This window comes from Gobio gobio, assembly GCF_949357685.1.
Source record: "Gobio gobio genome assembly, chromosome: 15".
Taxonomy (NCBI): Eukaryota; Metazoa; Chordata; class Actinopteri; order Cypriniformes; family Gobionidae; genus Gobio; species Gobio gobio.
The window spans coordinates 49,813,476-49,836,428 of NC_137108.1; the positions used below are offsets into that span (position 1 = coordinate 49,813,476).

At 39.7% G+C, this 22,953-nt stretch overlaps 1 protein-coding gene across 1 annotated transcript; it reads right to left on the reverse strand.

Annotated features, from left to right (window-relative positions):
• Window positions 1-6,172: 6,172 nt before the first annotated feature.
• Window positions 6,173-22,731, reverse strand: LOC307138122 (m-AAA protease-interacting protein 1, mitochondrial). Its single transcript, XM_079836270.1, has 5 exons — window positions 22,672-22,731; window positions 18,054-18,125; window positions 17,839-17,965; window positions 12,751-12,895; window positions 6,173-6,627 (listed from the first exon to the last, which is right to left on the reverse strand). Exons 1-5 carry the CDS (start codon window positions 22,684-22,686, stop codon window positions 6,549-6,551), a joined length of 438 nt encoding a protein of 145 aa, XP_079692396.1. The 5' UTR covers window positions 22,687-22,731; the 3' UTR covers window positions 6,173-6,548.
• Between the last annotated feature and the right edge of the window lie 222 nt (window positions 22,732-22,953).

A 22,953-nucleotide genomic window follows, 5' to 3' on the forward strand; every position in this document is an offset into this window, starting at 1 on the left:
TCTAGAGGTAGCAGGTTTTCTTAGACAACCGTGTGGATCGCAAACTATATGTGACACTGGAGCACAAATCCAGTCGTGCGTCTCACGGGTATATTTGTGGCAAGAGCCAACAATACACTGTATGGGTCAAAATGATACATTTTTCTTTTATGCCAAAAATCATTAGGATATTAAGATCATGTTCCATGAAGATATTTAGTAAATGTCCTACTGTAAATATATCAAAAATGTATTATTAGTAGTAATATGCATTGCTAAGGACTTCATTTGGACAACTTTAAAAGAGATTTTCTCAATATTTAGATTTTTTTGCACCCTCAGATTCCAGATTTTCAAATATTGTCCCATCATAACAAACCATACATCAATGGAAAGATTATTTATTCAGCTTTCAGATGATGTATAAATCTCAATTTCATAACATTTGCCCTTATGACACATTTGACACATTTGTGTAATGGCTAAACCGGCGGAAAGAGTCTCAAAATCCAAATGAATCAAATAGGATCGACTCAGAAACGAGTCATTGAATGCACGCACCTGATCTGCAAATGCACATCTTACTCGTTGCATGCACACATTTTAACCTTCATTAATACAAAATCGCAGTTTTGTATTCACAACTATGTGTACACAATTCTGCACATTCGTGTTATTCAGGATTTTGCGCACACAAGTTGCAAAGTATTAGTTTAAACGTAGTAACGCACATTTGTGAATTTGTCAAATAGATGGATGGTTGTGCACACATTAATACTTAGCCCCAGGTCTATTCATTGGTAGTTGTTTGTGTGCTTGAAAACCGTGAAAAGAGTCTCAAAATCCAAATGAATCAAGTGAGATGGAGGTGTGTAACTGGATCCACAAATGCACATCTTCTTTGTTGCATGCGCAAATTATGATACACTAATACAAAACACGTGTATTCACAAAAATGTCTCTATTTATACAAATCGCTGCACATTCATTTCATTCTGAATTTTGCAGAATTGGTTGTGGATAGTAAAACATCTGCAACACTTATCAAGTTCATGGATAATTGTGCATGCATTTGTTAATCATTTTGAGACTAAATTCATCCCATAGAAACGCCTCCATTTGTAGTCTTGAGTTTTCTTCCGGGAACCAACGCGTCACAATATTCCTCATTTTAAATAATTAATACGCATAATAAAGGGGTGGGGCCCAGTTGAGTTAGTTAGTAGTGATTGGTCAAATGCTCAATACACACTGCTCCAGCCGACCAATCAGAGCACATTTACCGCTTTTCCACCAAGGCAGTTTGAGTGCTCGTTCGGAGCCAGAGCCGAGTTTCAAATCGGTTCTTTGTCTTTTGATTTTATATGTTATAACCTGTTCGTGGTCAGTCAATAGCCGCGTGTGGTGTCCAAGTTTGTAAATAAAGAAGGCTTAAAGGCTGTCGTTTCAAAGAATAGCACAATGAGCGCGTCAAGTAAACGCATCCCCAAATGAACGAGGCTCGCGCCGCGGAGCCAAACGAAAGTCAACCAGGCTTAATGAATGAAGATGGCAGAAGAAGAAAACTGTAATTCGCGAGACGACTGCGCATTACTTCGAGTTTGTTAGATATAAAGACAAGAAGAACGTAATAGGCAAATGCAGTCAAATGCAACCTTTGTCTAAAACCGAAAGAACTATCGACGTCACGAAATAGCACTAGCTATTTTAAAAAAAACATCTCTTGCACATTGTGCATGACGGTTTTGTGTTGTGAACCTCTTGAATTCCAAGAGAATAAAATAATGACAACAATAACAAAAGAACAAATGTTCATCTTGTCATGGCATTAAAGTTTACATACAGTTCTGTTGTGTCTAATGTGAATAGACCCAAGCTATTCCCAAATATTGCCAGATAATCACTTTACCTCTACCATACTTTTAACCAGTGTTGCCACAGTTACTTTGAAAAAGTAACTAAGTTCGATAACAAGTTACTTTATTAGTTACTTTCAGCAGTTGCCGACAACACCCCTGCCGCCTCAACATAGAAATGGCAACCGTTTTTGCCAACACTCACTTTGTTGGAAGTGTATTTTTAACAGTTTTTAAAAAAATGTTTAAAAAAAAAAACATGTTTTAATAAAAAATGTAATAAAGACAGTCTTTCTTGACTTAACTTAATATAAATACTCTCCCCGAGACGCAAGAGGAAAGCAATAATATATATTTTTACTAAGGAAAATGACAAAAATAGTAACTCACAGTGACTTGGATAAGTTACTTTAATCTGATTACTGCTTTGGAAATAGTAACACGTTAGATTACTCGTTACTGGAAAAAGTAGTCAGATTAGAGTAACGCGTTACTGGCATCAGTGCTTTTAACAGACTTGGATCGTTTGTGATTCTGTCTGTCATCCTTTCTTGCATTGTCTTGAGCCTTCACTTTGCCAATTATATGCTATATTGTTAGTAGCCTGGATAGCCCACAGTCATTATGCTACATCATATCGCCTTCTACTGGATGTAATGCTCTGTAGTACATTTTGTCATTTAAGAATGTTAAGTTCTACGTCTGTTGTTATTTTGGTGAAAGTAACTCAAAAGTAAAACAGGAATAATGTAACGCATTACAATTCTGAGACCGTAATATTGTAAGGTAAAGAATTACTTTTAAATGACCGTAACTAGTAATCTATAATGTATTACAGTTTGGAAGTAACTTGCACAACACTGATGCTAGTCACTTTGTGAAAGACATGATCTGGCCGTTTTAACTTCAATTTCACAGTGCAAAGGAATCGGGTGAAGCAAACGAGCAAGGCTTTGTGACACTATAATCCAAAATGTGCCCTTTAGCAGAAAGTAACACTGAAAAAAACGCCAAGTAAAAGCAGGTGATAGTACTTGTGTGCTCTCGAAGCTCAAGAGATCAACTGCAACAGGAAAGGTCAGTTCCGTTTGAGCAATAATCAGTGTGGACACACTAAACTAGTAATAATTACTACTCCAGTGTTTAATTTGAAGTGGGCTCAGACCCTCATGACTTCCGCATCTGCAGTGTTTTATTAGTTCAGATCCATTATTGGGTCAGCGGTAATTTCAGCCATGTTATTTGTTTAATTTAGTCTCTTGTCAAATGAAGCAAAGTGCTGCAACGGGCCTGACTGCAATAAGAAGTGCTCTCAATGTAGCGTAATAATAGCTCCGCTTAGTAATGAATTTCTGCCTCCCAGGATACCGTTGAGTTTACTTAGAGGATATACGCTGCATTTAGATTGCTGTCAATTACCGTTTTCTCCCAAAGGACTTTATCACACACTGCTGATAACAGGGCGTTTGGATAATGTTATCTGTTATGAATAACGATGCTTATTTTATGCCTAAGATATCTGCATTGCACTAGTAAATCTCAAGCTCAAATCTCGACTGTAAAAGTCAACAGGAAGCTCTTTGCTTGATTGATTATGATCCGATGCATTCTGTAAAATCAGGTTTTTGACATGTTGACTTTCCTGAGCTGCATTTCATGTCGACTTTAATCGCACAAGCAAATATACAGTAGAGAGATGAATTCATCTGCCTTAAATATGAGTTTAGTACAACAAACTGATTAATAATAACAGCACCGAGTCCCTAATCCACGATAAAAGCCTAGAGGAGTGCAAAACAGCTTTGTAAAGCACATTAATGCTTTTATTTTCTTTTGTTCAGTTCACTTGTAGTTGAAGCCAGCGTGATTAATCGCCTAATATGGTATTAACATATTTATTTCAATTGAAACAGGAGGTATGATATCCACTGTTAATCATATTATGACTTGTTTGCACACATGTGACAAAACACCCACGCAAGTTGAACAGAACAATCCATTACTGCCTACAAAAATTATAATAATCCCACAGCCATATTTCTAAATGATTTAATGAATTTCAGTCAATGATAATTCGATGACTCCCTGTAAAGCCATGAATGCATAAACAATGACATGCCATAAAAGAGTTTTCCACAGAAATGGGATGACATCCACGCATGGGTGAGAACATCTTCCTGTCAGTTTAACAAAGGATTTATTTTAATATCTTAATTAGGTGATAATTAGTCTCAACAACCATCTGTGGTTCTGTGTGATCCCAACGTATCAAATATCATAATTAATTACGTCTGTTTATCTCGTCGGAAATCTTCATTTGTGGTCCGCTTGACGTGAAAGTGACTGTTGTGTTGAGATGATGGAAGTGCATTAGACCAAGATTAGATGCGGAAATGTTCAACTTTGGCTGTGATTTAAGGGCATCTGTCACAATTGAAAAAAAATATAAAGTCACACATCCCCTATAGTGAAAAACGACATATTTCTGACATATTGCTTGATATTTCAACTTCATTTGGAGTACCTCTTAATTGCACAATGCACATTTGTAAATATCAAGCCTAAAGTTTGCTTTTACTAGTAAAGATAGTATGATCTCTGTATAATATCAGTCTTCAAATGCAAGATATTTTATGTATACTTGCAATAAATCCACTTTAGCTTTATCTTTAGTTATCCAGAAATAGTGCTGAGGTCCAACTAAAGTGCAGTAAGCACAAAATTAGTTCCAGTTTATCAGATTATCTTTAAGTGTAGCAACTTAGTATAGCAACAGTACAGTTGCAGGGTATTATATCAAGTACATAAATATGTAAATGTGTTTTATTTTTCAATATATATGCATGTTTTTTGGGGGGTTTATATTGTATCATTTAAAGGTGCACTATGTAACTTTTCCATCCGCTAGAGGTCGCCTATAGAGACAGAGCGCATTTAGGCCACGCCCACACCGGAGGGGAAAACCAACCATTGCTCTCCATTGACTTTGTATTGCGTGAAGCGCCTCCTTGTCATTTCTGACTTATAACAAAAAACAGAACAATGTCTAAAAGCTGCGATGTGACAAGGTGTCCATTAAACAAGCTAAAAAACAGAGAGGTACGTTTTTATAAGCTGTCGACCCAAAACAACGAGCGTTTAAGGAGACAAAAGTGGGTACAGGCAATAAGACATGTAATCTCAGTGTAATATAAATAAAACCGGAAACGAGGGTAACGCAGATATGATGTCATCGACAGGCCACGCCCTCACACGTCCCAGTTCCTCGGTTAAAATAGCATTTTCTCACGCTTTACAAATAGTTGGAAACATTTGGGATATTGTACTCAACTGAACAAAATATATAACACTGGCCTAGTGGTTTTTGGATATTTTACTGAAAATTTTTCCTGTAAATTGCATTGTAATGTTAGGTGACTGTCATGGAAACTTGCAAACGCATGTTATTAGGGGTGTAACAATATATCGTGTCACAATATATCGCAATACAATGCAACACTGGGTCTCCAATTTTTAAAATTTTCTACTGACTGATCACATCTAATTTTTTTTAGTCCGCCAAATTGAATTTATGTGAATTAAATTGCATTTAGATTAAAATTTTCAATTGGAGACCTGAATTTTTTTTACAGTGTATGTATCGTGGATAGTTCCCCCAAAATGAAAATCACTGTGTGAGAAAAAAATATACTATATATAAATAATGTTGAATATAATGTATAATAATGCAATGGGGTAATGTTTTTTGGGACCTGATCGTGCCAAATGTCTGATGTTACCAGTAAAAATGGCCTACATAATTTTAAATGCATCTAGAGTGCAAGCATATTCGTCTAAAATAATTCTGTATTTTCAGAATCATGAATATTTTTGTTCTGGTGTCACCGATGTCCTTTACATTGAGTTTCCAGCACCAGGTCCAAGACTCTTCATTTTCACCGCCAATGTTATCCCAAATTTAGCATTACTCAATAGTACATTTGTTAACCTTTTACCATATGTCTTGGAGTATCGCAATAATACCGTATCGTGATATGTATCGAATCATGACATGAGGGTATCGATATACAAAATGTTTTGCATTAAGTAAATTAAGCGTGTTTTGAATTGTGACGTATGACAATAAAGCACATCTCCTCTCATTCCCACTGTAGGAGTTTAATGTACACTGATTCAGTAATGAGAAACAGATGTTGTCCATATTAGAGAAATGCTGAATATCTTAATGGGTTTTATTGTCTTTATGCAATATATTTTCCATGATGTTATCATTTTAATGCAACTGAACTTCAAACCAAACAAATGACATAACAAAAAAAACAATGCCAGTTCAGAATAAACTTTTATAATGGGTTCTTTTATTGAATAACGTGATGCTACATGAGATTGTGGAACAGGTCTTCTCCTCTCGGACAGATGGATGTTGAGTGATTCTTTGACCTCATTTATACCTGGTCTCAGGGGATCCGATCGCAGGTGGTCAGTGCTACAGTACATAAAGGACAGGTGTAAACCGGGGCCTAAAACGGGTTGCGATCCAATCTCCTAAATCACCTGTCAATCAACCAGTGCACTACAACAAGGGTTTTAAACTCGTCTGAGACAGGTGTAAACATTGTCTCACCTGAGCATCAGGATGGATGTTAACATGAGGTGCAAATTAAGTCTCTAGTCTGTTAAAGTTAATGATGTTGTCCAGCAATTCTTGCTATTTTACTCCAGTTGCTTCCAGTGCCATATCCGGGTCACCGTCCACTCTGGGTCAGCTCCAGCAGTCAACTCGCGATAAAACCTTCAACAAACACAGCATTAGAAGTTGTTAATATTTCTTTAGAGACCAGAAAAGCCCATTTTTCCTGCTTCTAACACATCAACTTTGAGGACAAAATGTTCACTTGCTGCCTAATATATCCCACCCACTAACAGGAGATGAAGAGATCATCAGTGTTATTCACTTCACCTGTGAGTGTTTTTTATATAAATACCTCACTATGGCTTCACTGCAAAAAATGCTTTTCTTACTTAGTATTTTTGTCTTGTTTCAGTCCAAATATCTAAAAAAATCTTACATTAAGAAGCATTTACTAGACAAGCAAAAGTTTTTGTTTAAAATAAGCAAAATAATCTGCCAATGGGGTAAAATAAATAATCTTAATTCAAACAGAAAACAAGATTATTTTGCTTATTTTAAGCAAAAACTCCCTAAATTTTGAGTTATTTTCCCCCAAAACAAGACCAAAACTTTTGCTTGTCTAGTAAATGCTTCTTAAATGTAAGATTTTTTAGATATTTGGACTCTAAACAAGACAAAAATACTAAGTAAGAAAAGCATTTTTTGCAGTGTTGCGAGCATGCAATATCTATCTGATGAAATATGATAAAGCAGAGCATAACTAGACAAATATATATATATTTCATAGAGATTTGCATTACTATTATGACAAGCGACTACCACCTGGATATTTAGTTGGTTTGCATTTAATAAATAACATGTTGTGAAAAAAGACAAGTATAGATATATAATATTGATATAATTTTGAATATCTGCTGTAATGCAGAAACTTGATAAATAAATAAACAACTCAATGAAAAATCACACAATGCAAAAAGGCTTGGGTGCAAAAAAAACAAAAAACGTGTCACATCAGACCCACACACACTAGGGCGATCTGAAGTATGACACTTTCACAAAGTTAACTTAGAAACGGCACTCGCTGAGCGACAGCCGAGTAAAACGTGCTAATGTGACAGATGGAAAGATGTTTTGAAACACGAGAGAAAGAGAGGAGTGTGCAAACAGCTGAGAGCGAACCTATTAGCATCTATATATCCATCAAAGCACTGCGGAAAACAAATGTCTGTCATAAGGGAGAAATCCATTAAGTACATTTAAGATCATTTGAAGCTGTGCTGGCATTCATCAGTCAGACTTATGGCTGTGTGCAGTTTACGTCAACGCTCACCAAAACTGTGTGTATGGGGAGAATCTGTCACGCGAGGTGCTGCTGTCGCCGCCGCCGAGACAGTTTACAAGTGCGATGAAATGAGCGTTTGACTTCTAATTATGTTTTGAGTGTGACTCTTTCAGAGAGAGTAGTATATGAAATTTACCCTAGAGTGCCGAATGTACAGCCGCTCCATCTATGCAGATTTGGACTGAAAACTAATGCTGGTGGCAATTAAGCTGTGCATAAACATAAAGAAACACGAGGATAACTGAACTCTACATAGGCTGAATCTTGGTCATATTTCAGCCTGAAATCAGACCCCTGAAGGTGTGCTGAGGTATCTGGCACCAAGATGTTAGCAGCAGATCCTTTAAGTCCTGTTAGTTGCGAGGTGGGATTGGACTTGTTTGTTCAGCTCATCTCACAGATGCTCGATTGGATTGAGATCTGGGGAATTTGGAGGCCAAGTCAACGCCTCAAACTCGTTGTTGTGCTCCTCAAACCATTCCTGAAGCATTTGTGCTTTGTGGCGGCGCATTATCTGCTGAAAGAGCCAGTCACCAGGGAATACCGTTTCCATAGATGGTCTGCAACAATGCTTATGTAGGTGGGACGTGTCAAAGGAACATCCACATGGATGGAGGACCCAAGGTTTCCCAGCAGAACATTGCCCAAAGCATCACTGCCTCCGCCGGCTCGCCTTCTTCCCATAATGCACCTGGTGCCCAGGGGCGTAAATCACGGGGGGGACGGGGGGGACAGGACCCCCCCAATCTGAGGGCTGTCCCCCCCCCTAAAAACCATGCTGAGTATTGTAAATAATATAATGATATATACTTAAAATAAATGTGTAAGTAGTAAAACAATACAAAAGCAAACGGGACAAAAAATGCGTTTAAGTTTAGAAACATTTTGAGTCCCCCCTCCCCCTTGCCCCACAGTGGTTTGATCCACCGCGCACCTCAACTAAAGTTACCCATTGAACGTAATAAAAACTACCACCCCAAGTTTGGGGAGAGAACAAAGCTCTTCAGACAGCAGTTGTGAAACTCCAGTAAGCTGTCAATACTATTTTATTCACTTTAAACATCAGATGAAGTGACTCTTTTCTCTTTAATACAGATTAGGCAAAACACTGTTAGCGTCACTTGCCCACCGCGGCACCGCCCCGGGCCACCGTTGTTTTCATTTTTATAGTAATAAAATAATTTTGTTTAGTTAGAGAACAGACACAACAATTAAAAACTGAACGTGTCTGCTCAATACAGCACGAGCCGAACGAGAGTCAGATTTCATTCATCATTAGAGCAAACAGCTGACAGACAAGATGATCGCGGATGATTTGGTTTCAAAGCGAAATGTAAAAGTGCCTATTTAAGGGAGTGTGTCATTGTAGCCTACTGTTTTCTTGCTGTGTTTTTCATTAAGAATAATAGGCTAATGAACCCATAATTCAAGCAATCCGCCCTCGAATTGGCGCTAATTCTAAATCCAAAGTATATGCGCACGGCGCTCTGTCAGATCTGTGTTGGGTTTTGCTCAATATGATAATAAGTGGCAGATCAGAGGGCTTGCTGCAGTTGAATATCTAAAGATCTGAATATCATAGTATAAAATACTATGTGGAGGATGCAAGATCATTTTAAATAATATGACTGTGTGGTGAACCCACTCATATTTAAACAACTATTGCTTTGTGTTGTTGGTCAGATAAAATGACAGAGAAAAGAAAAACGGACATTAGATAATTATTCAGTGCACCAAAACGCCAAATAAGCACAATTGTTTTTTTTTTTTTTTTTTTTTTGTGGTACACATATCCTTACAAGTACGATTTTGGCTATATTATTTGTGTCCCCTTCAAAAATTGCTCTTGAGAAATTTCATGTTTATCGTCCCCCCCTACTGTTAGATAAAATTTACGCCCCTGCTGGTGCCATGTGTTCCCCAGGTAAGCCACACACACACACAGCCATCCACATGATGTAGAAGAACACGTTATCATCAGACCAGGCCACCTTCTTCTAGAGCTGCAACTAATGATTATTTTTTCTGTCGACTAATCTAGCAATTATTTTTCGCTTAGTCGACTAATCTAACGATTATTTTTCCAGATTAATCTGATGATTCTTTTTTACTGATTATTGTATTTCAAAGAGGGTAGTGAATTTGTATATTATTTCAACATGAAATCAATGAATGATGACAATATTAATTGTATTTCCGGAGGGGTAGTGAATGTACGTAAGCCATTTTTATAATGAAATATAGGAAGCATTTTAAACATTATGTATAACACTCATCATAAAATGTATACAGAGCAGGCCTAATTAGGAAAAGTTGTTTAGTATAATAGTTGAGTATGATTTACTTATTGATTTGTGTCAATGGTAAACGAAAATGCACTTGTATTATCTGCAAAAGGTTCACATACAGGAGCTTTCAGCAGTGTTAATGTAGAACTATGCGTTTATTTTGAACGACTAAAGCTGCCAGAAGTTTTTGCCCAAACTTCAAAGACACATTTAAATGATTAAAACTAGAGGCATATCTTCACTTTAATGTTACTTTAATCATGTAAACTACCTAGGTTATATACAGCATGTTATTATGCATATGTGTTTGGGACAGAGGGGAACCCGGTCGCATTTGCAGCAGTTATATGCAGCCCATAATAAATCAAACCACGAGACCTACTGGGGTCGGAGAAGAACGGTCGGAAAATGTGACCGAATGGACAATATTCGTCTGTATTTGCAATACACACGCCACGGTTCAGCTGCGCAAGACGAACACTGGCAGTTTGAAACATAGATATACATAATAAAGGCTAGATGTCTTACGGCAGAGTCTCTAACGTCATCACCGGCGGCCATCTTGTCACAGGCAGGTCTCTGTGGCTCCTGATGTAAGGCGAGTGATCTGAACACAAATACTCTTATCTCGCTGAAATCTTGACGGATTTACAAATGGTTTGGTTTCTTACAAACGTTATTAGCGTAGCTATAATTATGGATGCTTGTGGATTATTCATAAGTATGCAGTGTCATAACTACATCTCTGACGATTATAACAAACCAAACAGTTTGAAAATCGGTAGAAAATTGAGCAAGTTATGGTTATTTAAAAAGTGCAAGCACCATTAAAACACAATGTTATGAGTGAGCGAGCTGACTGTGACAAGATGGCCGCCAGGTGTGGACGTCGACCTCCATTGGCCAGCAGCGCGGACGAGACATCTAGTCTTTATTATGGATATCTATGGTGTGAAAGCCCAATGGGCGCGCGCGGCTCCCGCTCTCCACACACACAGCTTCTGCTCTCCACACACACAGCTTCTGCTATGCAGTGTGAAACCGGCGTTACAGAGCGAACACAGCACAGTTTTATTCGGCTTCTGTTTAAAGTACTCCCACACTTTTGAATGTCGCGGTCTGGCTTTATATGATAAATTATCATTTTCACTATGCCCGGGAGCAGAAGCCGCCATTATTCTAGATCAGTTCTATTCTAGAACATAAATAATGTGACGCCGACGCATTTCACACATGTCGACATATTTTCGTAGCGTCTTTGCAGCCCAATCTTCCTCCATTGCCCCGTGGTCCAGTTCTGATGCTCACGTGCCACTGTTGGTGCTTTAGGCGGGGTCAGGGGTCAGCATGGGCACTGGTCAGCGGCTGTGCCGCCCCATACACAACAAACTGAGATGCTCTGTGTATTCTGAGCCCTTTCTATCAGAACCAGCATTAACTTCTTGAGCAGTTTGAGCTCCAGTAGCTCGTCTGTTTCATAGGACCACACGGGCCAGCCTTCGCTCCCCACGTGCATTAATGAGCCTCGGCCGCCCATGAGCCTGTGGCCGGTTCTCCACTGGTCCTTCATGACCCTGTGGCCGGTTCTCCACTGTTCCTTCATGACCCTGTGGCCGGTTCTCCACTGGTCCTCCATGACCCTGTGGCCGGTTCTCCACTGTTCCTTCATGACCCTGTGGCCGGTTCTCCTCTGGTCCTCCATGACCCTGTGGCCGGTTCTCCTCTGGTCCTCCATGACCCTGTGGCCGGTTCTCCTCTGGTCCTCCATGACCCTGTGGCCGGTTCTCCTCTGGTCCTCCATGACCCTGTGCCCGGTTCTCCACTGGTCCTTCATGACCCTGTGGCCGGTTCTCCACTGTTCCTTCATGACCCTGTGGCCGGTTCTCCACTGTTCCTTCATGACCCTGTGGCCGGTTCTCCTCTGGTCCTCCATGACCCTGTGCCCGGTTCTCCACTGGTCCTTCATGACCCTGTGGCCGGTTCTCCACTGGTCCTTCATGACCCTGTGGCCGGTTCTCCACTGGTCCTTCATGACCCTGTGGCCGGTTCTCCACTGGTCCTTCATGACCCTGTGGCCGGTTCTCCACTGGTCCTTCATGACCCTGTGGCCGGTTCTCCACTGGTCCTTGGCCGGTTCTCCACTGTTCCTTCATGACCCTGTGGCCGGTTCTCCACTGGTCCTTCATGACCCTGTGGCCGGTTCTCCACTGGTCCTTGGCCGGTTCTCCACTGTTCCTTCATGACCCTGTGGCCGGTTCTCCACTGTTCCTCCATGACCCTGTGGCCGGTTCTCCACTGTTCCTCCATGACCCTGTGGCCGGTTCTCCACTGTTCCTTCCTTGGAGCACTTTTGATAGAGACTGACCACTGCAGACCGGGAACAGCCCACAAGAGCTGCAGTTTTGGAGATGCTCTGACCCAGTCGTCTAGCCATCACAATTTGGCCCAAACTCGCTCAAATCCTTACGCTTGCCCATTTTTCCTGCTTTTAACACATCAACTTTGAGGACAAAATGTTCACTTGCTGCCTAATATATCCCACCCACTAACAGGTGATGAAGAGATCATCAGTGTCATTCAGCAAAAAATATAATTTAATAGTTTCACAACATTCAGCCATAAGCTAGACGCATTCTGGCACCGCACACTTACTCGTACACAGCTGTGATGATCTTCTTTTGAGGGCCGTCGTCTTCAGTTAAATCCATCTTGAAGATACGGGTGCTCTCGGGGTCTTCGGGTACGTCAGCGCTGGACAGGTACCAGAGCCTCATCGTGATGTAAACAAACTTCCTGCCTAGGAGAACGAGAGATGTTCAACTTCATCTGATCCATCAGGCCATAACCACCATAGACATTCAGCGGGACAAGTCCCAATAATTAGAAATGGCCACATAGTCTCTCCCAATATTTAATATTCTTGATGCTGCTCTGCTGAACTCTATTACGCTCTGTTCTGTTTGTTGTTAGGATCACAAAAAGTTTTAAAAGTGAAATTTTTTTAGGCTGGTCTCTCTCAGCGGTCCACCATCACTCGTCAATGTCAAAATGAATGAGATGGCCAATCAGATCAAAGGAGGCGGGGCTTAAAGTTCACAGAAGATGAGTGCGATTTCCAACGCGATGCTTTAGTTTAGTAAGTACCATAACATTTCATATTTAACGACTGTTTAAAAATAGAAATGTTCATCGACCGAAATTAATATCAAAGACCTTCTTTCACTCGGCGGCCATTTTGAAACACAGAGGGGCGTGCAAGTACAGCTCCTATCTCACTGAATGGGGAAACATAAAATTCTCCAAAACTGTTCGACAAGCTGATTAATTTTCATATTTGAAATCACCAATGAAATCTGACAACAACTGTCTCACAAATTAGGTTTCTAAAAGCTTGAATTATGACATTTTCAGCCTGGAGGAAGCTAATTGGCATGCGCAATACTAAGGCTGTGTGTCCACCAAAGCGTTTTTTCACGCAGCTGGCTGGCGTATCCAATTTTTATAATCGTCTTATTTTATAATCAGTGTTTTTTACTGGTCGCCGAGAGTTGAAGAATGTTCAAATTTGAGTAAAACGCAGTGCTCATCACTGTCACTTTTCACCCAGCCGACCAATCACAGTGGAGGAGGGGCGGGACAAATACAAAACAGACTAACCGCCAAATTCAGCTTAAGTACAACGTCAACAGATGACAACAACAAGCATAATAACAGAGCAAAATCATTTAAAACAAGAGCCAGAGCAAATACTTTACAGTGTATCTGCATTTTTAAATAGAATCAATACAGAAACAAACTCTATGAAATGAGATGCTAGTATCACTTCTGCGAATATTCTGTATCATAACAAGCAAAGAGTCTCAAGTGAAAAAATACGCTTGCTAAAAACGCTTTGGTGGACACACGGCCTCAGGACACTGCCTGTTTCTATAGCAACCGGAGCGTCTAACAGCAGCTGCAGTGACTTTACTAATCAACGACTGGCTCTTTCATTTAGAAGGCGGGGCTTATTCGCCATATATGGGCGTTGCACTTTCTCCCATTCATAAGTAAATGAAGTGCACGTCTTCCTATATATAAAGCATGGGCGTCAGAACCATTGTATGTGTGTGGCAAGACCCACCCACTTTTTACGATCAATGATTTTGGACCCACTCACTTTTATCGTCTTTAATTCAGCACGTCTGTTTACCCTTAACCAATAAACACTTATTATTAAACACGTTAGACGCTTTATTTCCACTTTTCTAATATTTTCTTCATTTTTATTGAAAATAAATGCCTTTCTGATCTGATATGTGATGGGAAAAGGGAGTAGAGTGAGTTCAGCAAAAGGCGGATTCGAATCTCGGTTCAATTTGCGTCAAAACTTGATGCCATGCATTTTACCCCTACACTTTTGCTGCTCTCAATGATATGGCGATTTCCGTAATTTTGTCTTCCCCAACCAGACGTTTAGCAAACAAGGCAATATTTGTACTTAATGTAAATGGCATCTACTCCAGTAAATTTTTTCTGAGAGAGGAACCACCCACATGATATAAAGTCTTTGGTAATATCCAGTGATGCAAACTACTCAACTATTTTTATTTAAATGTGTCCGTTTTGAATTGAAAATATTATTTACATGAATCATGTAATTCACAACTGAATGAGACAAGAATTATATTAGAATTATATTAGACATATGAATAAGAGTGAATGTATGCATATTTTAAAATATATTATTTGCAATATAGTTTAAATTGATTACTTCATAACTATAATAGACTTTGAACTTTTACCGTTCTTTATTTCTTTCTTCATTCCCTTAAATCTATTTTAATCGTTTAATGAACACCCCTCCCCTTCACGCAAAACAAAACAAGACATGGTTACGGCATTGCTTTCATATCGCTATATATGTTTATAAATAGGAAAAAACACACAAACATAATCTCATAATTAAATGAGCATGGGGTGAATTTTAAATTATTTTACTACTAACATCTAACACAACACTCTGGCAATTTATGAGGAAATATTTCAGTCTCTAATCGAATGTTCTTGGGAACATTGTTTTAATTTGTAATCAATTCTATTTTCCGGTGTACCCAATATCACTTTCCCTCATGTTTGTAACATCTCCTTAACAAAAGCCAGATCTTAATGACATCATCCTCCAGGAAGTGACATCACTTTGGAGGGAAAACAACAGCACAGACATATATAACCTAAATAACGCAAAAGAACCCCTCATATATTACCTTTTCTAATGCTGATCTCACAATATACTTTGAAACCCTTTCAAAACATAAGATCACAAAACAAAAAACTTATAAAAACAGTCAAAAATGTAAAGCTTTTCAAGCTTTTGTAAAGCTTTTTTTCACAGTATATATATATTTTTTACATATGTTCATTTTATATATTGTGTTTGACATACTCTGAACTGTCCCACGATGCCTTATATTTGCCTTTTTTTAAATGTACTTTTTTGCATTGTCCGTGTCTGTAATTGAACTAAATCAAATAATAATTAAAAAAACAGTAAGTATTAGCAATGGATTTTATATTTACAGTATATCAATGTCGGTTTGTGTCACTCGGATTCCATTACAAAAATCAATATCGCAAATAGATAATAAATAAATAATAATATTAATAAAAAGTTCATTTGAAATTCTCAAATGGCTCAGTTTAACTCTATATTTCCATCCTGTTCATTTTCATTTCCTTAACCAGAGCATATTTCTGAAAATCTTCTGGACCCATTAAAAGAAATCCATTAAAGATGGTTGATTTATGATTTGACTTGTTTATCTTTAGTGAGTGTGTGGTGTCGCTGTTTGAGCACAAACAACATCTGTAAAGTTACGACGCTCAAAGTTCAAAGCAAAGGGAGATATTTTCTGAACAGAAATTAGGGCTGCTCGATTATGGAAAAAATCATAATCACGATTATTTTGGTCAATATTGAAATCACGATTATGTAACACGATTATTTCACATGACTTTGGGAATGTGTTGTATTTATTAAAAATACACCTTTCAACAATTCAATTGAAATTGTAACATTTGTTGTACTTTTTGAACTATTAAAATAAATAATATAACATATATTCGAATCAAAGTATTCACGTAAAAATGATAACCACAAATAAATAAGATCAACAATATGGTTCGGCTATGCTTTTCAGGTACGTCTAACATTAGTTTTCAGGTACAGAAATGTATCAAATGTAAAATAACATTGCATATTTGAGTGCATAAATTAAAGATTAATCCTATTAAACTTACAAAAGCTATTCAATCAAGAGCAGTGAGTAATGTCCTTGTCTTTTGTTGTTTGACATTAAACAGACAGCAGTAAAGGCTACTGCCCCTTTAAGACCTCGCGTCTTCTTTATCGACTGTATAAAGTTCACTTAAGGCTTATACAGACTATGTCTGCTAAGATACTCATCAAGATGGACATGTTGACATACGTTTTGTGTGAGTTTGTCCGTTTAAGAGCAAGACTTGAAAGAGAACTCAATATTTGCGCGCTGAGAGACGTGTGCGCGCTCTCGGATGACACAGAGACACATTTTCTCACAGCGCGCGCGGCTTCTCATTCTAAACCTAAACCCTAAAGCACTAAACCCGGGTGATGACGGTGAAAACGACTGGTCATATTCGAAAATATGGCAGCACTCGCAATCTCGCATGCATTGAACAAAGTTTACAAAGAGAGAATTATTTGAAAAATATGAAGGAAAAAAATGACGTTTACACGGCTCCCCTGCTCTCGTCAGTTTTTGTTTCTTTATTAGATTGTCATAGGTCACTCTGTTTAATTTTCAAGTGGTTAAACAAATTCGTGGTGTTCGCTTGCGTTGCAGCCACTGCCATGTAGAAAATCTTAGCATGTTTCTGCTCGTCGTCTGATTCCTCGAAGCCAAACTGTTCCCAGACAACGGAGTTGGTTTTGCCTTTTTTGCTCACCAAACGCTGCTGTAACTGCCCTCCTTCTGCCATCTTTACTCGCGCCGAGTTTTTAAATTCCAGCGGATGATATGCACACGAGACTCACGAACTGAGAGAGATTTGTGGGTTCGGGAGGGGCGGATGTGCGCGTGCGCGTTTCATTCAGAACGCAAGGCAAAATAATCGTTTTTTCTCGATTGTACTATTTTGGTGATCGTTGGGAGGCAAAATCGAAATCGAAATTCGATTAATTGCACAGCCCTAACAGAAATCTCTTTTTAAGAACTACAACAAACGGCTGGTAGGGACTACAACGAGTCAGTGACATCACAACCCTGACATTTACTTAAACCCCGCCCCCGGAAACACACAACAAAGGGGGTGAGATGATCATGACAGAATATGCTAAATTAATCAACCATCCATTCAGAAACGTCCTGTCTCATTCTACATGTCGTCTCTTCTTCTTGAGTCTCTCCATCATTGTCCGACTCCATTTTGAACACAAAAGGCTGAACAGTTTCATTGCCCGCCTGCATGAGGTCATCAGAGCTGCTAACACGAGCTCTTGAAGCTCCGCCCCATGAGCAGCAGCTCATTTGCATTTAAAGGGACACACACAAAACGGCACGTTTTTGCTAGCCATCAAAAAGTGACAATTTGAACATGCTATAAACAATGATCTGTGGGGTATTTTGAGCTGAAACTTCACACACACACTCTGGGGACTTATTTGACATCTTGTAAAAAAGAGGCAATCAACCACCCCTTTAAGTTATCCGTAAGTCTCACCTCGTTGGTCAAAGAATATGGACACATCCTCAGGCAGTAGAAATATCATGTCATCGAGGGAAATCGCAAGATGTGTTTTTTGGGCCTCTGAGAGAGTAGTGCATTTCTTTCTGACACGTTCAACAGCCTGTAAACAGGACACACGTTTAATAACAGGCCCTGCATGTTTTAAAATGTTTGCCAAATCAGTGGTTTATTTACAGCGATGACCGGACCTCTCTGGACATCACACTCCTCAGCTCCTCAAAGCGTCCGGTGGACAGCAGAGCAGACACATGGGCCACTGCCTGTGGAGACAGAGCATCACAATCCACTGACTTCCTACCCATAAACCCATTCATCGGCCAGGCCTGTATGGTAACACTTGATTTTACAGTGTCATTGTTACATGTAGTTACTATAGTAATGACTACGAATTGTGTATAATTACATGCAACTAACCCTAACCCTTTAGTAAGTACATGTGGTTAATCAATATTACTCAGTACTTACATGTGTAATTACACTGGAACAAGGACACCTTAAAATAAAGTGTTACCAATGTTCATTTCATTTCTGGAAGAAAAAAAAAGTGTTCTGAAATGTCATTTGCTATCATTTAAATTGCATTATTTATGTATTTATCTGCCAAATGCTCTCTATAAATATCATTATCCGAAGAACAGTGTTATTTTAGTGTCATGGAGATACTATGATGTTTTGTGTGTGTGTGAATGTGTGTGTGTGTGTGTGTGTGAGTGAATGTGCATACGTATGTCTGTGCGAATCAGCGTGTGTGAATGTGAGTGTGTCTGTGTGTGAATGTGTGCATGTCTGTGCGAGTCAGCGTGTGTTGTGTGTGTGTGCAAGTGAGTGTTTTGTGTGTGAAGTGTGTGTGAATGTGAGTGTCTGTGTGCACGTGTGTGCGTGTCTGTTCGAGTCAGCGTGTGTTGTGTGTGTGTGTGTGTGTTGTGTGTGTCTGCAAGTGAGTCTGTTGTGTGTGAATGTGAGTGTGTCTGTGTGCACGTGAGTATGTCTGTGCGAGTCCACGTGTGTTCTTTGTCTGCAAGTAAGTGTGTTGTGTGTGAGTGTGTGTGTGTTGTGTGTGTGAGTGATTGTATGTTGTGTGTGTGTGTGTGTGTGTGCGTGCAAGTGGTTGTGTGTTGTGTGTGTGTGTGTGCAAGTGGGTCTGTTGTGTGTGTGTGTGTGTGTGTGTGTGTGTGTGTGTGTGTGTGTGTGTGTGTGTGTGTGTGAATGTGCTTGAGTGTGTGTGTGTGTCTGTCTGATAATTGTTTTTTATTTTAGATTGAGTTATTTTAGTTCATCAAGTTAAACTTTACAATTTATTTACAGCATTACAATTTATTATTATTTTAAGTAACGTTTTGTGTGTGTGAATGTGAGTGTGTATGTTGTGGTTGTGTGTGCGAGTGTGTGCAAGTGTGTGTGTGTGTGTGTGTGTTTGAATGTGCATGCATATGTCTGCGAGTCGGCGCGTGTTGGGTGTGTCTGCAAGTGAGTGTGCGTGTGAGAGTGTGTTGCGTGTGCAAGTCAGTGTGCGTTGTGTGTGTGATTGTGCGTGAGTGTGTGCGAGTGAGCATGTGTTGTGTGTGTGTGTGTGTGTGTGTGTGTGTGTGTGTGTGTGTGAGTGTGTGAGAATGTGAGTGTGTGTGAATGTGCAAGTGTGTGTGTGTGCATGTCTGTGCGAGTCAGCGTGTGTTGTGAGTGTGCGAGTGATTGTGTGTGTGTGTTGTGGGTATGTTGTGTGTGAATGTGCTTGAGTGTATGTGTGTGTGTGTGTGTGTGTGTGTGTGTGTGTCTGTGCGAGTCAGCGTGTGTTGTGTGTCAGCAATAAGTGTGTGTTGTGAGTGTGTGTGTTGTGTGTGCGAGTGATTGTGTGTTGTGTGTGCGAGTGAGTGTGTGTTGTGTGTGTGCGCAAGTGGGTGTGTTGTGTGTGAATGTGCTTGAGTGTATGTGTGTGTTTGTGTGTCTGTTAATTGTTTTTTATTTTAGATTGAGTTATTTTAGTTCATTAAGTTAAACTTTACAATTTATTTACAGCATTACAATTTATTATTATTTCAAGTAACGTTTTGTGTGTGTGAATGTGAGTGTGTATGTTGTGGTTGTGTGTGCGAGTGTGTGTGTGCGAGTGTGTGTGTGTGTGTGTGTGTGTGTGAATGTGCATGCATATGTCTGCGAGTCGGCGTGTGTTGGGTGTGTCTGCAAGTGAGTGTGCGTGTGAGAGTGTGTTGCGTGTGTGCAAGTCTGTGTGTGATTGTGCGTGAGTGTGTGCGAGTGAGCATGTGTTGTGTGTGTGCAAAAGAGTGTGTTGTGTGTGTGTGTGAGAATGTGAGTGTGTGTGAATGTGCAAGTGTGTGTGTGTGCATGTCTGTGCGAGTCAGCGTGTGTTGTGTGCCTGCAAGTAAGTGTGTGTTGTGTGAGTGTGTGTGTGTGCAAGTGGGTGTGTTGTGTGTGAATGTGCTTGTGTGTGTGTGTGTGTGTGTGTGTGAGAGTGAGCATGTGGTGTGTGTGTGTGTGTGCATGTCTGTGCGAGTCAGCGTGTGTTGTGTGTCTGCAAGTAAGTGTGTGTTGTGAGTGTGTGTGCGCGAGTGAGTGAGCGTGTGTGTGTGTGTGTGTGTGCAAGTGGGTGTGTTGTGTGTGTGTGTGTGTGTGTGTGTGTGCGTGAGTGAGCATGTGGTGTGTGAGTGCGTGCATGTCTGTGCGAGTCAGCGTGTGTTGTGTGTCTGCAAGTAAGTGTGTGTTGTGTGAGTGTGTGTGTGTGTGTGTGTGTGTGTGTGCGAGTGAGTGTGTGTGTGTGTGCAAGTGGGTGTGTTGTGTGTGTGTGTGTGTGAGTGAGCATGTGGTGTGTGTGTGTGTTAATTGTTATTTATTTTAGATTGAGTTATTTTAGTACATTAAGTTAAACTTTACAATTTATTTACAGCATTACAATTTATTATTTCAAGTAACGTTTTGTGTGTGTGCAAGTGTGTTGTGTGTGTGATTGTGTGTGTGATTGTGTGTGTGTGTGTGTGTGTGTGTGTGTGTACTTTTAATGTTAGTTAACTATAATAATCCTGCATAAGTCTTTATGATTTGTATGATTTTGCCCTTTTGACCAACCTGTTTCACACCCCTGTCAAACTCCAAACTGAACTTCAAGTCAAAATACAGTTCAATTAAAAACAAGATGCACTTATTCCTGATCCACGTGATGGGATCCGGGCTCCCCACCACTGAGACGCCAGGACCAGTGGCGGTTCTAGGGGGGTGGCCAGGGGGGCCGGTGCCCCCGTGTCAACAAGCCTGGCCCCCCCTCTGGCCCCCGTAAATTTGGAATCACATCGCACCAAACAATGTTCTGAAACTGGTTGCAATGTGCGTTTTTTGCTGTGGCGGTGTGTGATGAAAAGAGCACTTTATTGTGTCATAACCAATAACCAATGCAGAGAAGCAATGAGGAGGCTGCGCGCTGTGGCGCGCAAGTGATATCTGTTTATGAATGATTCGTCACTCAGTCTGCATTCGCTCAAATGGTTGTAAAACGCGGGCTATAGCGGTTGCTACGCTCTTGATTATAGATAAAATAAGCTCTCTTTATACACGTTGTGTTGAATGTAACTGCACCCTTACGCAGCAGTGATAGCTACTGGAGATTAATTTTACTGACTTGGCGACTTTGAATTCCATTCAGTCATTTCGTTCATTTACTGGTAGTTAAAATATATTTTTTCAATGGCTAATTTCTCCGAACACGTCCACATATGTAATCTTTGATCATATTCCGAATTAGGAAGATGCAGCCAAAGATAAATTATGACCAACGCAATGAAAGAACCGTTCATGTGCGAATATGACAGAGATAGGCATACCCGAGAAAAGATACAGAATAATGTAATTTCAGTCTTGTTCACATATAGCGAGAAATAATATTATTTTATCCAATTGTCCAGTGTTGCTTATAGAGTATTAGATGTTTGTTTTGATGTCTATGCTAACTTTGCGAAGAGTCCGCTAACAGAGAGCAGGTAGGCTACAAAACATGTAAAATAAATGGTTTAGTTTTACTTTTATAAATTGAGCATGCATGATCATATTACAGATACATTACTTTTCAAATAAATAAATGAACTTGAAATGATTTTACTTCACGTGTAGAGACTGCAGATCGAGTGATACAGTACATGGCCAAATAAAAGACTTTCAATAATCTGGGAATAAAATAAAGGGTTAGTTCCCCCTAAAAGAAAATAAAAACACCTAATGTAACTCACCCTCGTGTTGTTCCAAAACCTGTATTGTTAGAATGTCGTTAACCAAACCATTTCAGTGCCAGAATGTCCATAAAATTCAAGATATGCGGCAGAAATGCCCCTGTTTGAGTTTTAGACTCAGAGCGTTTTTACACTGGGCACGTTTGTTGTGGTCCGCGTCAGAGCGCGTTCTACACCGCGAATACACCGCAGACTCCCTCTCGCTCGTATCCAAGGTAAATCATCAACACTATCATCCCTTACACATGTGTTGTATTGAACTAAATACACCGTCATCTGATAAAATGCATGCGCAGGTTACTTTTCTTGCGCACCCGAGTCTTAATCTTATAATATATAATACAGTCTTATGTATCCTGTTTATATATATATATATATATATTAACAAAAGTACATATTTTGAATAGGCTATCATAATGTTTATAGTTATTTTATGTTTATTTCCATTTGTTTAGCTACGCATTTGTGTTGCCTCTATCCAAAAAAATACATATACAATGGTTATTAGCAGTTGTGTACTTTGTTTTTGATTCATTATTGCATTAAATATTATTATATTGGATCTAACTATAATTACCCAGTTGTGAATCATATGACCAGTGGATCGTCCGTGGGTGGCCAGAAAACATTTATTATAAACCAGCGGCTCGGTAGCGGACCACTGTCGGAAAAGTGGTGGCTGCCGCCGGTGGTCCGCTAGGAAAACGATGAGCAAAATGCCAGCGGGCCCCCGGTGGGCCGCCAACTTTGCCTCCAGTGGTCCGCCACTGGCCCGCTAGTCGTATTAGCTTGTTGCTTTCAAATTCCCATGAATCGCAGCACAGCTCGAGCGCAATTTGCGCAACCGAGCTCAGACTAC

Bases quoted from the DNA above. Each gene is read 5' to 3' on its own strand.
- LOC307138122 (XM_079836270.1), bottom strand. The intron at 17,966-18,053 runs GTCCGGTCATCG...TCCTGTTTACAG, and splicing joins GGAGTGTGATGTCCAGAGAG to GCTGTTGAACGTGTCAGAAA. The intron at 12,896-17,838 runs GTGAGACTTACG...TCGTTCTCCTAG, and splicing joins CATATTCTTTGACCAACGAG to GCAGGAAGTTTGTTTACATC.